This window comes from Fusarium falciforme, chromosome 4 (assembly GCF_026873545.1).
Source record: "Fusarium falciforme chromosome 4, complete sequence".
Classification (NCBI taxonomy): domain Eukaryota; kingdom Fungi; phylum Ascomycota; class Sordariomycetes; order Hypocreales; family Nectriaceae; genus Fusarium; species Fusarium falciforme.
This window is the reverse complement of record NC_070547.1, coordinates 984,408-998,897: the sequence shown is the minus strand read 5'-3', so window position 1 is coordinate 998,897 and position 14,490 is coordinate 984,408. Positions and strand designations below refer to the sequence as shown.

Sequence of the window (14,490 nt, the reverse complement as noted above, 5' to 3'; positions counted from 1 at the left end):
TTGGTTTCCTCGTGAGGCATTCAACATGAGCCTCCATTCCGACTTTGTCCATTAACTCGGTCGTGTGTCAATTCGGTAGCGTAAGTGGACAGTGGCCTTGTTGGCTTCACTTCACCACACAGACTCAAGCATCTCCATCCTTGCTCTTCGACCCATCGACAACTCTCTTCTGATCCTCCGCCGAAAAAAGCCCCGCACCCTGCTGAAGGGCATGAACCAGAAAGGGAATCGAGTCAGCCTTGAAGTCCTCTGCGTTGCGGACCTTGTCGAGGTCCTCCGAGAGCTCCTGCGTGGCTCGCTGGAGGTAGTAGGATGTGAACTCGGCAGAAGCCTGGTTGTTGGGCTTGGAAGACATTTTTTTTTGGAGTTTGACGTGGTCTGTGAATAATCCCGATTTATTGGCTGGGCCAAAGATGGTGCTGTGGTTTTGGATACCGAGGGTGGTGGTGTTGAAGGGTTGGTGTAATTCATGAGAGCAAAGCCTGAAGTAGAGGTTTGCAGACAGTGCATATACACGCACGGTGTTGTGAGCGCACTGTACACTTACACCTCCATGCTACCTTCAACTCTAGAAAGCCGAGATAGCTTCCCTAGTTGACCCCCAACCGACCTTTCTCAGTTGATTCCCATCCATCTCGAAGATGATCGCACTTTAACAATCTTCCTGGGATGTAAATCTCTGGCATGGGGCATAACAAAGCGACATTACTCCAAGAACCTCGTCTGACACGGAGGCACATCTCAACCAAAAGAAAACCTGTACAATTGTTTGAACTCGCACACTCTCTAGTCTATGCGGTCCTATATACACGGACTATTGTCGGCCTGTCCGCTCAGCAGCCTCCCAACTGCCCAAAGTTACCACTTCCCTCTCCAGCATTCAAAAGACCAAAGCTCGAACCCTTTTCTTTACAACTCATCCAAGACATGGATGTACTTCTTCTCTTCCCGCTTCTCCTTCTCCGTCGCAGGGGGGAGATCGTAGAAGTTTTGGCTTCGGAATCCTTGCTATAGAGGTGTCAGATATAGTCCTGAGACTCCAACTGGGTCACTCACCAGGTAGTGGTAGGTAAAGTTGGCAATGTCGCCAGGCTCGATTCCAAGATCCTTGAAAGTCTTGGCCTCAGGGTCAATGACCTGGTCCATGTACTCTCGCTCAACCTCATCGGCTGACAGGGTATGCCACCAGAGCACCTTGTTCAGGATCTCAGCAACGGGCTTCAGGATGGCCTTGGGAACGTTGATGTGTCGTCGCTGCTTGTAGATTTCCTTGTCCACCAGGTCGGCAATCTCGCGCATGCTGTACTGCTTGGGTCCGTAAAGCTCGAAAGTCTGTCCGGCGGTTGTGTCGTCGTAGAAGATCTTCTCGAGGGCGGCTCCGAGATCAATTGACTATCACAGTCAGCACTATTCCATATCCACCAGCACTCCGTCACCTACGTGAACGGGGTAGAACTTCTCCTGCATGTTGTTGGAGGTGAAGAGGTTGGTTACACCAGCCAGCTTGAGCAGAAGGTTGTCCTCAAAACCGAAGATGGGGGCGGGTCGGACGATGGTGGTCTCGGGGAACAGTTCCCGGGCGATCTCCTCAGCTCGGCCCTGATACGCTTGTCAATAATCTTCCCTCGTTGAAGCAGCAGTCGAAGTACCTTGGTGCGGTAGAACTCGGAGGCGGACTGGGAGTTGGCGCTGTGGGACGAAACGTGGATGTATCGGTCGACATCGTACTTGGCAACGGCCTCGACAATTCGCTCGGTTCCTTCAATGTGAACATCCTCCAGAGAAAAGTTCCTGATGCCAGTTTAGCTTCCTTGCTCGCCCTCGTGCTCGTCCTCTCGAAAAAACATACTTGGTCGGGTAATCACGGCCAATCAAGTTGAAAACGGCATCTGAGTGCCTGACGCTGGCCTCGATCGAAGGGGTGTTGCGAAGGTCGTGCTCCTAAAGGCGAGAGTTATAGCGGGGCTATGGTCGAGATCGAAGGGATTGGACATACGACAAAGACGACGCGGCCGAGATCTCCGGTGACCTTGAGGTGACGCTTGGTCATCTCCTCACGGTAGGGAATGACAACGGTGCATCCCTGACGAGCTAGTAGCAATGGTTAGTCTTTGTGCCGTCCCTTTCCCCCATTAAGTTATGGAGGCCGGGCCTTCTCACCAAGACGGTTCACAATGTATCGTCCCAGCTGGCCGGTTGCGCCAAATACCGTAACAGTGTGGCCTGGTTGTCAATCGTCAGCGTCGTTCATGGGCATCGTGGCTCGGTCGTCGCACCTCCAAGGGATGAACTAAATAGAGGCAAGCATCAGCAACATGTTTCAAAGGGCCAATGGATCGCGGTTGGGCTCACCGGCCACCCTCGACTCGGATGATGGGCTTCCCGGTTCGGGTAATAGAGATGTCGGAAAGGAATCGCTTGCCCGTGACATTGAGGGCGACATTGCGGGCCGACCGTGCGGCAAACAGGGGCGAAACCATGGTTGCGATTATACAGATTGCGTGGGAAGACGCTGCTGTGCCTCGCAATTGGCCGTGGATCGTCTCGTCTTCACAGCAGCAATGTTTGGTGATGCTGGGCAAGGTAGAGCCTCGGGGAACGCTATTTCCAGGTCACGTGATGGGTCAATGAAATCTTGCAGCTCGTTATTGGCTAGCGGGATTCCAAGGGAAGAATGGGTCCGTGCGTCTTTGAGTGTTGCGACACCAGGCTGCCTGGCAGCCTCATTGATGAGCTAAGGACCTCTCTCCAACTCCACAGAAGCAACTATCAACCTTGAACAAACACCCCAAACCGACCACTTGCTCTGGCTGCCTAGAACGGCACTGTCATCATCACGAAAGAAATACCCCGACTACCACGCCGATTTTCAGGGAAGAACTTGTGCCGATCCGGAACCAAAAGCTCGAGATCTCAAGGTGCAAGCTAGCTATTGTTGCTGTGCTCACCATCCACACGTCACAACCCACCAACTCCTACACATCCCGCCATCATGAGCGCCGACACTATCCCCGATTTCCTCGCGGAGCAGCGTGATGAAGCTCCCGAGGAGCTCCAGCCCCTCATCCTCGACTTTGAGAACTACTGGGAGCGGAAGCTCTGGCACCAGCTCACCGAGGCCCTTGTCGAGTTCTTCAGCCATCCCGGGAGCGCTCCCAAGCGGCTAGTCTTCTACAGAGTCTTCATCCTCAAATTTGCCGACAAGGTCAACCAGCTGAAGCTCGTGGAACTGGCGTTGAAGGCGGCGACAGAGTGCGATGGTAAGGAACCCTGCTGTGTGCCCCTCCGAAGCCGGCGTTGTGCTAACCCATGATGTCTTTGAACTACAGAGGATGAGGAGCGTTTGGAATTCCTGCAATCGGTCGCCAAGAAGGTTGACAACGAGAACTCGCAAGATGCATATGTTTTTGCCCTGGTTGCTGTCGCTCGGGCGAAGCTCGACCTTGAGGAGCTAGACAGCGCACGAAAGGATCTCGACACCGCCGAGAGGATACTAGACTCCTTCGATTCCGTCGAGAATATCGTCCATGCCTCATTTTACGACGCCAATGCCACCTACTACCAGGTATGTTCACTCCCTGGGAACCCATGACCACGGTGTCACAATATTCATGCCTGAACCCCCACTAACCCCTCCACAGCTCAAGATGGACTTCTCCAACTACTACCGCACTGCCCTCCTCTACCTTGCCTGCATTGATGTCGCCTCCCTCTCTCCCAAGGAGCGATACAAGCGGGCCTACCACCTCAGCATCGCCGCTCTGGTCTCTACCAGCATCTACAACTTTGGAGAGCTGCTCCTCCATCCCATCCTCGATGTTCTTGCCAAGAGCGAGCACGCCTGGATGCGCGAGCTTCTTTTCGCTTTCAACCGCGGAGATCTTGCGGCCTATGAGAGACTTTCTGATCGTGTCGAGTCTAACAAGCTCCTGAGCAGCAACTCTACCCACCTCCGCCAGAAGATCTACCTCTCTGCTCTCACCGAAGCTGTCTTCCGCCGCCCCCCTCATGACCGAACCATGACCTTTGCTACCATCGCCCAGGAGACTAAGGTTCGACCACAGGAGATTGAGCATCTCATCATGAAGGCTCTGAGCCTGGGTCTGCTCCGGGGTACCATCGACCAGGTCGATGGCGTGGCACACATTACCTGGGTTCAACCCAAGGTATTGGATATGAAGCAGATTGCCGCCATGCGCCAGCGACTCCTGGACTGGGACTCGAGCGTCAACCAACTCGGCAACTGGATCGAGTCAGCTGGCAAGGACGTGTGGGCTGCATAGACAAGAAGATGAGTGAGGACGGCGTGGCATGAGGGCAACAAAACGAACCCCTGTACAGTACACAGATAGAAACATCTGTGTGGGCAGCTGATGATCCCGCCCAGAGGACAACTATTAATCATACGAGTTCACCCATGTTATGAGCTGCTGTTGTTCCTCCCTATTTCCGTGCTTCCCCTCCTAGAATACGTCAAGTGAAGACCGCGGAGAGTTCCGCTGGCGTTCGGCCTCTCGGGAACAACAACTATAGCCCTCTCAGCTACATTACAGTGGATATTCCAATAACAGTAAATCTTGAAACTAGCTAGTCTATAAGTGATGCCAGTAGTTTATGAGTATAGATCATCCCTTCAGGGCTCTAAGTGTTGACTCTCTGCAACATATCTTACACAAACCGAATTCCAACCACTCTACGCCGAAACCTCTCCAAAGACGTTGATCATTCCCACGAGCCAAGCAGGCCACCACAAACACCAAACCACCACAGGTGTATACATACCCCATACGTTCCAGCCAAAGCTTGCCTCGCTCAACAGGTCAGTAATGCTAATTCCCCAAGCCTGAGCCGCGGCGTAAATGACCGTGGATGGCGCCACGACATTGAGCAGGCCGGCCACAGACCACCGAAGGACAGGGTTCTTGACAGGCTGGACGAAACTCAGCGGGCTGGCCAGAAGGCCAACGAGGAAGGCGAGGGAGAAGTTGAGGGTGGCGAGGGTGGAGAGGCACATGCCCAGGACGAGCAGAGAGAAGGACTTGGTGATCTGGAAGTGCTGCTGGGTGGGCTTGGAGAAGATTGAGAGGAGGCGGGAGATGACGAAAGGGAGGACGGCCGAGACGACGGAGAAGATGGCAAAGGCAGGCGGAAGTAGCTATGAGCTGTCAGCGTCGTATCCCTGAAAATCGGAAAGCAATACTTACGCCAGCAGGCAGATGGTTAAAGGTGTAAAGAGGCACAGCTGGGAGAGCATGGCAGATGGCGACAATAATAAGCGGCAAGAAGAGATCCCTTCCGGACTGCAAAGTCTCAGCAGCCGAGGCAGATCCCTTGGTCTCCTTGGGCTTCTGCACTACTGTCGATGACTGGCCGCTCTTGACCCAGAGGGAGATGGCCATGATGGTAAAGTTGGCAGCCAGCAGCATGGCGCTGGGCAGATAAGTACCGATACTGACAAACCGGTCCGTCTGCATCAGCAAGTAAAAGAAGAAACTCTGATGCAGATGCTCGAGAAGATTGTTCAGACTTCGGAACGAACCCTCGACAAGACGACCCATACCCATGTCATCATGCCATCCCTCACCATAGGGCTGCAGTGTTACAGCATCGACGTGGTAAGGGATGAAGCTACTATGGGCACCGGCCGCGTAGCCAAGTCCCTGGTTGAGCATACCACGCAGCATGGTCTGCAGACGATCGGGGTAGCTCCCCTTGTGCTGCGTCATCTCCTGGATGGTGGTGGGGATACCCATCTGGCCGCCGCCGATGTTGACGATGGAATTGATGAGATCGAGGTTAGGCAGCTGTCCATTGACACCATCGTAGATGATGTGCACTGCCTTGAACCTCTCCTCTTGGGGGTAGTCGATGGCGATGGCGCCCTGCAGAGCCCCAGACTTGAGAGGCAGCGGTGCCACAAGGTCTGGGTTGTGAGCATCGTGGTATGCATCAACCCAAGCTTGGGTACCGGTCTTGCTGTCTGGGGGGACAACAAGGATAATATCCTTAGACCAGAGTGACCAACCTATTTCGATTTGTCAGTTTCCTCATCCGCATGCCTTTAGAGAGATGCTGACGAACGCTTAAAGTAACGGACCAGGGTCAAGGCCAAGGACACCCCATTGCGGTTGAGCTGCTCCTCGATAGTCTTCCACGCAGCAACCAAGACAATGGCCTCGGTAGCATCACCTCGGGGAGCTTGGAGGATAGCATAGAGATTCTGCCCCGAGTATTCGTGGCCCGCCGAGTGATACGTGTAGTTCTGTCGTCCAACCTTGAGGCCAACACCCGTTAGGATCTCATCGAGCCTGTCGTTAATCCTGCCAATCCCAAGGCCATTAGCACCCGTCCAAATTCAAGCCCGCATCACAAATGGAGAACGCACTCGTAGTTGCTCTTGCCCACCACATCATCAACCTCATGACGATACGCGCGCAAGATGTTCTGTTCACTCCCTCCAAAGTATGTATGCACCTGCCCCGGCAGCAGTGCGTTCTCCGAGATGTACGTCCGTCGCGAGTATTCGTTAAGAGGGAGAAGAAACAGCCAGACGACCCCGATCGCGATGCAAAGGAAGGACAGGTAAGGGGGAAGCTTCAGGATTCGAGGATCGCGACGCAGCGAGAACGCCGATGCTAAAGAACGGGTCAGTCGGAGTTCGCGGGCATGATTCAGCGCAATATCAGAGCTTAGGGAAGCTTCTCACAGAGTAACCGCGACATGATTAGGCAGAGGTTTTGCGCGACGAGCGACTTGGTCGTCTCAATCCTCCAACTTGTCGTTCAAGTTCAAGATCCAATCCAGTGAATGTAACTGCATCCCGTAAATCGAGGTACGTACCTTTTCCGGACAGCTCACCCATCTCCAAAATGGCCCGCCGTGGCCAGGGGGGGAAGGCTCGGCCGGGTGCCTGCATGTCCGGCGGGGCGGCCTATGCATATACCGGGGGCTGAGGCTCAAGTAGGAGACCTGAAGTAAAGGCAACATTGGATGTTGTCTTGATTCTATCAATTGTCGATAATTCGATGATGGGTTTTCGTGTCCTTGAACTCCTTAAAGACAGAAATCCATACGTCCACATCATTCCACAGTGCAAATAGCCCAGTTGTCCTCGCTCGGCGCCCACACGCCAGTCCTAAGTGAGGTCGTAGTGATAGAGACACCGAACCCATCATGAACAGTTTGTGCCAAAGAGCCGCAAGCTTCCTTTTTTAATGAGTTTTTTTTTTCTCCATGTGTGCTGTCAAGCCTCAATGGTTTGCTCAAAATAACCTACAGAAACTTATATACTCCCGTGCGTGTATTGAGATGTAAAAACGAGGCGAATATTTACATTACTCGCTGGTAGAAAACACTCTTTGATCGACAGTAATGTTAGAGTATTCTATACATGAGACATGGCACCAACAAACATTGCTCAATACCTTTATCTCATTTGTACATCTTATTGCACTATTTGCCGTTTCTCTTTTCTTCCCATCTCTTCTCGTTTCACATCATTTCCAGCTCAACGAGCCTCATCCATCTTTGCTGCAGACCCCATAGTTACCATGCTCTCGGCCATCATCCTGTGCGGCACAAACATATTTCCCGCTGTCGGTGTTGACCTGTTTTTCGGCTGGGATTCACTGTCCCCTGGCAACGCCCAACTACATAAGGCCACCAGTGGTGCAGAAACTTGAACATTTCACTCTCTCCCCGATCACTCTCTTTGAACCTCAAAGCATTTTTGCCTCTCACACCTGGAGGCGCACCATAAGCAAGCGAGCCACATCACAGTAAGTCAAGTAATTACCCTCTCGCCTGGCATAAGATGTGCCGGGTGGATGTACAGGAGTCGCGGACTCAACACAGAACGCGCAGGCAACCAAGACGCAAAATGGCGACAGAGGGCGCTTCTACCTCCAAATGTAAGAGTCTACCCCCAAGCAGGCATAAACGAAACACCGTACTAACCATTGGTGAACAGCGATCAACGATATGTTGAACGATGTCCGCAAGGCCGCAGTTCAGGTCAAAGATAGCAAGGCCAAGGGGGAGAATGTCAGCGAGGACGATGCAAGACTGCTCGAAGCTGTAAATGCCCTAGCCCGAGAGCGAGACGCGCTACAGACACCTGAGCAGCCGCCAGCAGAAACCAATGCAGAATTAAGCGACGATCAACTCGAGCGGCTGCAGAGGGTGGGGAGGTTGGTTGAGAGGGAGAAGAGGAACACCACTGAGCCTTGAGGACAAGCTTGCTCGAGAAGGTCGTGAAGGCCCCCGGCTACTCCAAGGCGGAGAAAGAGGGTTAACTGTCATGCGTGCTGGGAACGAATGAGTGACTGGGCAACACGGTAATGCGCGTCTTTGGGAGGTGGAACTGGTCAGTAGCCATGAGATAGAACGGCCAGACAGTCGTTGAGAGGCTAAAATACTCTGCTCGTAATTGCAAAAGTGCGCCAGCATAAGACACCACCGTCCTGGTATCAGAGGATAGGTATGGTCGTGAAGCTGAATCGCAACGAGACATAATGCGAAGAACAAGGTTGCTCAGACAGAAGGTAGGTATATTTAGGCCGAACAATACTCAACATCTTTGCCCTTAAATGCTTTTTAACCCACCCAGCTCGAGACTTGATCATACAAATACGTCTTGACCTCTTAGATATACGAAACCGCCAAGCACCCTATGATATCTGCTGTGTCCCCCAAGACGACCGTCAACTCGGACTCCCTCATTCATGAAGCCGATTCCACAACACACTAACACAGCAAGCAATGAGACGACAAAACGTGATGCTAATCATAATTGAGCAGATGCCATACATCTTCGAATTAGAGCTCCTGTTTCTATAATCTTCAATCCCAACCAAGACTCTGGTTTTACCCACGCTTGCTATCCAAGGCAGCCCGCAACGACATAGAGAAGAAGGCGGCCACCTTAAATCATCCATTCATTCCTTCGTTTTTGATCGCCACGCCAAGCCCGGATTAAAAAAGATGCCCAAGAATAACCCCCCTTTTCTATAGTACAAATAAGAGGAAAACGAGAAAACACGCAACCAGCGCCGTTGTACTAGTACACAGCCACACAACATGAAAGCGCAGTTTCATACGCCCTTACTCAAGGTCCGAGACGCTGAGTCGTGCCCACAAGCTCCGTTGCAGCACTCCCACTGGGGCCGGGGCGGTTGGTCGTGGGGAGCACGCCAAACCGGCCGTATGTCGTCTTATCGATGCTGACGTAGTGAGGCAGAATCTTGAGGAGGTTAAGTCGCTTCTCGATCCATCGGAGCGCCCACTCCGGGGGAGCAAGGAACTTGACGTAGCCGAAGCCAGCTATCAGGCCAGTGAGCTTCAGGTCTATTTTGCGTCAAGAGGAGACTTACCGACGTATCCGATACCCACGCCGCACAAATGGCCAAGAAGACTTGTCCTGGGTACCAATGCCGCCACCACCAAACACATAATCAGGGGGGTTGTCCACGTGGGGATGTGAACTGTGCCAATTACGAAGTGAGGGTTGGCCTTGTAGGTTCGAATGGACTCCATGGCAAGCAAGACAAACACCCACAAGCTATGATATGCCTATTAGCCATGTTTCTCGCATGTAGATCGTGGCAGTGTAATCTCACCTCGCTCCCAGTATCGAATTATTCGCTCGGAAAACACATCGCTCGATGATCACATAGAGGACGGCGGGGATCGAAGTCAAAGCTATGGCCAGCAATTAGCAAAGGTTCCGGTACCGAGAAGCAGCTACATCTTACGGCCAAAGAACAATGCGACCGTGGTCAAAGTTCCATGTTCGCCCTCGAATCGCTCCATCAAAGGCGTCAGGGCCAAGACATTAAGGATCATATGGATGAAATTGAGGTGTATTAAGGGAAACGTCGAAAGTCGATATGCTAATTCACAAGCCGTGTTAGCACTACACAAGAGAATGAGACGTCCTAGAGCTTGCCTGAAGTGATGCTGATCTGGTCAGGGATGAGGGCGCCCCATTCTCGCAAGTCCCATACTGATTGCACCGAGGCAATCCAAGCTGCGACAATGACAAGAACAATAAGCCGGGTGAAAAGCGGCAGTCTTGACACGTAGGATCGCGCTCGCAACGTGTTAAAGTTTTGAAGTCGAGGCCGCATGTTTTCGCGATTCGCGCTGCACGGAGCAGCCGGGCGGTCTTCGCTGAGGCGGATAGGGCGGAATCGAGGGAGGAGGAATGAGCGGCTAGAAAAAAGACACCCTTGGACGGAAAGAGAACCTGAAACGGAGTAATTCGAACCACACCTCGACCCAACAACCTGGATATCGCAAGAGTCCAAGTTTGACGATGCGATGGCCAAGTGAAACTGGACAGCAGGTCCCTTGATGATTGATGAACATGGGGTGGCTGATTTAGGCTTATCAGCACGTGATCATCCTTGCGACGGTGCCGCTGACTAACTTGATTAAGATTTGGTGGTGCAGATCTCAAATGACGTACCTCACAGAGAGGCCGAGGAGTCCGCATACGACGAGCCTGATAAGTGCATCGTAAGCTTTGAGAAAGATCATAAAAGGACATCAAAGGACATCAAAGGCTATGAGAACATTTCCTCATTTTATGATAGCTTACTCTCTTATTTTTAATGAGTTCACATAGATTCTCATCCTAAATTAAGGAGGTATGTGAGCAGCTTTAGAGGAGAGCTCTGTCGTTCGCGCTGCCTCCAATGCGCTCGTCTGGCGGCCTCAATGGGCACTCCAGAGGCATGAATATTGTGGCATTCGGCCTTCATAGATGATGCACCATCTTCAGCATCTAAGTGGCCGTGGAGTATCTAGGGGTTAACAAGTGCCTTACAAGTCCCTCATGCTTCATCCACGAGCTAGCATTCAGGTGGCATGAAACTAAACATCAAATCTTTGTGATTGCAAGGACAACATCACCCAGTAGACCAGAACAATGCTTTAACAGTTTTGATTTTGTACAACCTAGAAAATCAAGGCTATTCCGTTCCGACGAGGTGTAAAAGTAAAACATGGGCGAGCGACAGTGTAAAACCGACACCGTTCGTCAATCAGCCCCTCTACTGTCTGCTCTCAAAAAACCAAACCCCAGAGAGCATGCAGGATATACGCCAGTTGTGACCCAAACTATTTCACTGCTTCATTTCCTTCTGTCCTTCCCGCTCATCATCTTCCGTTATTTACTTCTTGGCGGCCTTGGCCATGGTGTTGAGGGCAGAGCCATTCTTGAACCACTCAATCTGGGGCTCGTTGAAGGTGTGGGACAGAGGGATCTCGAAAGAGGGGCTGCCATCGGCGGGGTGGACAATCATGGGGAGAGGCTTGCCAACCTCGAGCTTGGTGCAGAGGAGGTCGACCTGATATTGAGTTAGTTAATGTTATGAAAGACGCTGTGGGGGAGCAACATACCTTGTCATCAGGGCGGATCTTGTCATAGTCAGCGGGGTCAGTGAAGGTCAGGGGCAGCATGCCCTGCTTCTTCAGGTTGGTCTCGTGGATACGGGCGAAAGATCGGGTAATGATGGCAAGACCACCAAGGTGACGGGGCTCAAGAGCGGCGTGCTCTCGGGAAGAACCCTCGCCGTAGTTCCAGTCACCAATGACAACCCACTTGATGCCCTTGGCCTTGTAGTCACGAGCGACGGCGGGAACGGCACCCCACTCGCCGTTGGTGAAGTTGTAGATCTTGTTGGCCTCATCGTTGGCCTCGTTGATGGCACCGATCAACATGTTGTTGGAGATGTTGTCAAGGTGACCACGGTACTTGAGCCAGGGACCGGCCATGGAGATGTGATCAGTGGTGGTCTTGCCCTTGGCCTTGATGAGGATAGGGAGATCCTTGGCATCCTTGCCGTCCCAAGGCTGGAAGGGGGTAAGGATCTGGAGACGGTCGGAGGTGGGGGAGACATCGACAGTGACACTGGCACGGTCCTTGGGGGGAGCCTGGTAAGTGTCCTGGCCGGGGTCGTAGCCGCGAACGGGGAGACCGTCACCGGTGGGAGGAGAGAGCTTGAACTCCTTGCCGTCCTTGTCCTTGAGGGTGTCGGTGAGGGGGTTGAAGTGGAGGGAACCGGCAATGGTCAGGGCGACGACCATGTCGGGGGAGGCGACGAAGGAGTGGGTGGCGGGGTTACCGTCGTTTCGGCCAGTGAAGTTACGGTTGTAGGAGGAGATGATAGAGTTGGGGGTGCCCTTCTTGACATCGCGTCGGTCCCACTGACCAATGCAGGGACCGCAAGCGTTGGCGAGAACCATACCACCGAACTCCTCGAAGGTCTGGAGCTGACCGTCACGCTCAATGGTAGCGCGAATCTGCTCAGAACCAGGGGTGACAGTGAAGGCAGCCTTAGCCTTGACACCGTGGTTGAGGGCATCACGGGCGATGGAGGCAGCGCGGGACATATCCTCGTAAGAGGAGTTGGTGCAAGAGCCAATCAGACCGACCTTGAGCTCATCGGGCCAGCCGTTGTCCTTGACAGCCTGGCTGAACTTGGAGATGGGGGTTCCCAGATCGGGGGTGAAGGGACCGTTGATGTAGGGCTCGAGCTCGGAAAGGTTGATCTCAATCAGCTGGTCGTACTCGGCACCCTCGTCAGGTCGGAGGCCGTGGGCGTAAGAGCGGGCAAACTCTCCGATCTCGGTTCGCTTGGTGGCGGCAAGGTAGTCGTACATACGCTCGTTGAAGGGGAAGAGGGAAGTGGTGGCACCGATCTCAGCACCCCTGCTAGAAGTCAGTACAATGATCAAAACAACTCAAGGAATGGGGAAGTTCTGACATGTTGCAGATGGTTGCCATGCCAGTACAAGAGAAGGTCTCAGTTCCAGGTCCATGGTACTCAACAATGGCACCAGTGCCACCCTTGACGGTGAGAATATCGGCGACCTTCAGGATAATGTCTGTGGTGTTGTTAATAAGTGGGTCCGTGGATGACTAGCCGTCGACGATGATCGACAGTGAAAGGTGCGCAGATATCACTTACCCTTGGGGGCAGTCCAGCCGTTGAGCTGACCAGTCAGCTTAACACCGATGACCTTGGGGGCCTTCAGCTCCCAGGGAAGGTTGGCCATGACATCGACAGCATCAGCACCACCGACACCAATGCAGGCCATACCAAGACCACCACCGTTGGGAGTGTGGGAGTCAGTTCCGATGAGGAGACCACCGGGGAAAGCGTAGTTCTCGAGAATAATCTGGTGAATGATACCGGAGCCGGGGCGCCAGAAACCAATGTTGTACTTGGCACAAGCAGTAGCAAGGAAGTTGTAGACCTCCTTGTTGATGTCGATAGCACGGGCAAGATCCTTGGCACCACCAATCTGGGCCTCGATCAAGTGATCGCAGTGGACGGTGGAGGGGTTGGCAACGGCGTCCATGCCAGCGGACATGAACTGAAGGATGGCCATCTGGGCGGTGGCATCCTGGCAAGCAACACGGTCAGGTCGGAGCTTGAGGTAAGAGCTGCCACGCTCGATCTCCTGGCCATGGGGATCATCCAAGTGAGAGTACAGAATCTTCTCGGCGTAGGTCAGGGGTCGGTTAAGGCGGGCGCGGACGATGTCGAGGTTCTCGGACATCTTCTTGTAGTTGATGAAGTTGTTCTCCTCCCAAAGATTCTGGCGGACCTATAGTGGGGCCAAGATGGCACGAGTCAGTCCAATTGTTCCCCCAAAACTTGATTTGAGCATGCTGAAGCTGGCTGCAGTGAAAGCTGCTGGTACTATTGTTGCAATTGCACCACAGCGCGCAAATCTGCCTGTGGTCGAAATCACTGGTGATTTGACGGCCCAGGTCGATCGGCGCGCAATGACGTCTGAGAGGTGCCCGGATGAGCGGCTTACATGCCACACCAGAAGAACCGCCAAGCGTCGAGTCGTTCGCGCAAAACACAAGCTGCTGAGAGTAGAATCTTGCTCACCTTCTTGTCGAGAGGGCTGTCAGAGACAGTCGCCAGGCGGCGAATGCCAGAGGCGGCGCCCGCGAGGACGCGGCTCCGGGCGACATTGCCCAGAACCTGGCGGGTAGCAAGCATGGTGAAGGTGTTGATCACTCAAGGCTGAAGCGTCTCAATTGAGTGTGAGCGTGATTAGAGCGGAGAGGGTCAGGGTATCACTAGGAAGAAGGAAAAGGGAGACGCTCGCACACGAGAAGAATCAACGGGCAAGAAGAGATCGAGGAGGAGGGGGGAGGATTGAGTATTAAAAGGAAGCGGATGGGAGGGGGGTGTTTTTTTCCTCTTGCCCAGGGCACACGGCAACCAGGCCCTCCTCACCTTAGGTACCTGTCGCTTAGGACCTCGCTGAGGTTTCTTACGTACCTGGCAGTGAAGCCCAGCAGTGAGAGCGCCGACACCGCTAAAGGCACGCCCCAAGAGAGAGCCAGCCCCAAAAAATGTGGGTGATGTCCCACAGCGGAGCACTCTCCAAGCACCAGTGATCAAGTGTGGTTTTCCGATGCGAGCGGGGAGGGCAAACCCGTCCTTCTACCAATCAAAAAAG

General features: G+C 53.3%; 7 protein-coding genes across 7 annotated transcripts; 2 read left to right on the top strand and 5 right to left on the bottom strand.

Annotated features, from left to right (window-relative positions):
- Positions 1-124: 124 nt before the first annotated feature.
- On the bottom strand, positions 125-355 carry NCS54_00507700 (Ribosome assembly protein 3; the record flags this gene model as incomplete). Its single annotated transcript, XM_053150593.1, has 1 exon — positions 125-355. One exon carries the CDS (start codon positions 353-355, stop codon positions 125-127), a length of 231 nt encoding a protein of 76 aa, XP_053006568.1.
- Positions 356-909: 554 nt separating this feature from the next.
- NCS54_00507600 (NADH-ubiquinone oxidoreductase 40 kDa subunit, mitochondrial) lies at positions 910-2,480 on the bottom strand (the record flags this gene model as incomplete). Its single annotated transcript, XM_053150592.1, has 9 exons — positions 910-1,008; positions 1,057-1,392; positions 1,441-1,599; positions 1,650-1,791; positions 1,850-1,941; positions 1,997-2,091; positions 2,161-2,223; positions 2,277-2,290; positions 2,353-2,480. The coding sequence occupies 9 exons, from the start codon at positions 2,478-2,480 to the stop codon at positions 910-912; spliced, it is 1,128 nt and encodes a 375-aa protein (XP_053006567.1).
- A 512-nt stretch (positions 2,481-2,992) lies between these two features.
- Positions 2,993-4,283, top strand: NCS54_00507500 (PCI domain-containing protein; the record flags this gene model as incomplete). Its single annotated transcript, XM_053150591.1, has 3 exons — positions 2,993-3,260; positions 3,330-3,565; positions 3,642-4,283. The coding sequence occupies 3 exons, from the start codon at positions 2,993-2,995 to the stop codon at positions 4,281-4,283; spliced, it is 1,146 nt and encodes a 381-aa protein (XP_053006566.1).
- A 410-nt stretch (positions 4,284-4,693) lies between these two features.
- On the bottom strand, positions 4,694-6,722 carry NCS54_00507400 (Hypothetical protein; the record flags this gene model as incomplete). The annotated part of the gene is made up of 5 exons (XM_053150590.1): positions 4,694-5,155; positions 5,205-6,025; positions 6,082-6,320; positions 6,386-6,635; positions 6,707-6,722. The coding sequence occupies 5 exons, from the start codon at positions 6,720-6,722 to the stop codon at positions 4,694-4,696; spliced, it is 1,788 nt and encodes a 595-aa protein (XP_053006565.1).
- Positions 6,723-7,879: 1,157 nt separating this feature from the next.
- On the top strand, positions 7,880-8,229 carry NCS54_00507300 (Hypothetical protein; the record flags this gene model as incomplete). The annotated part of the gene is made up of 2 exons (XM_053150589.1): positions 7,880-7,910; positions 7,970-8,229. 2 exons carry the CDS (start codon positions 7,880-7,882, stop codon positions 8,227-8,229), a joined length of 291 nt encoding a protein of 96 aa, XP_053006564.1.
- Positions 8,230-9,106: 877 nt separating this feature from the next.
- Positions 9,107-10,340, bottom strand: NCS54_00507200 (Rhomboid protein 2; the record flags this gene model as incomplete). Its single annotated transcript, XM_053150588.1, has 5 exons — positions 9,947-10,340; positions 9,753-9,890; positions 9,618-9,699; positions 9,372-9,559; positions 9,107-9,321 (listed from the first exon to the last, which is right to left on the bottom strand). The coding sequence occupies exons 1-5, from the start codon at positions 10,125-10,127 to the stop codon at positions 9,107-9,109; spliced, it is 804 nt and encodes a 267-aa protein (XP_053006563.1). The 5' UTR covers positions 10,128-10,340.
- An 834-nt stretch (positions 10,341-11,174) lies between these two features.
- On the bottom strand, positions 11,175-14,024 carry NCS54_00507100 (Aconitate hydratase, mitochondrial; the record flags this gene model as incomplete). Its single annotated transcript, XM_053150587.1, has 5 exons — positions 11,175-11,351; positions 11,404-12,715; positions 12,771-12,891; positions 12,975-13,617; positions 13,911-14,024. 5 exons carry the CDS (start codon positions 14,022-14,024, stop codon positions 11,175-11,177), a joined length of 2,367 nt encoding a protein of 788 aa, XP_053006562.1.
- Positions 14,025-14,490: the final 466 nt, after the last annotated feature.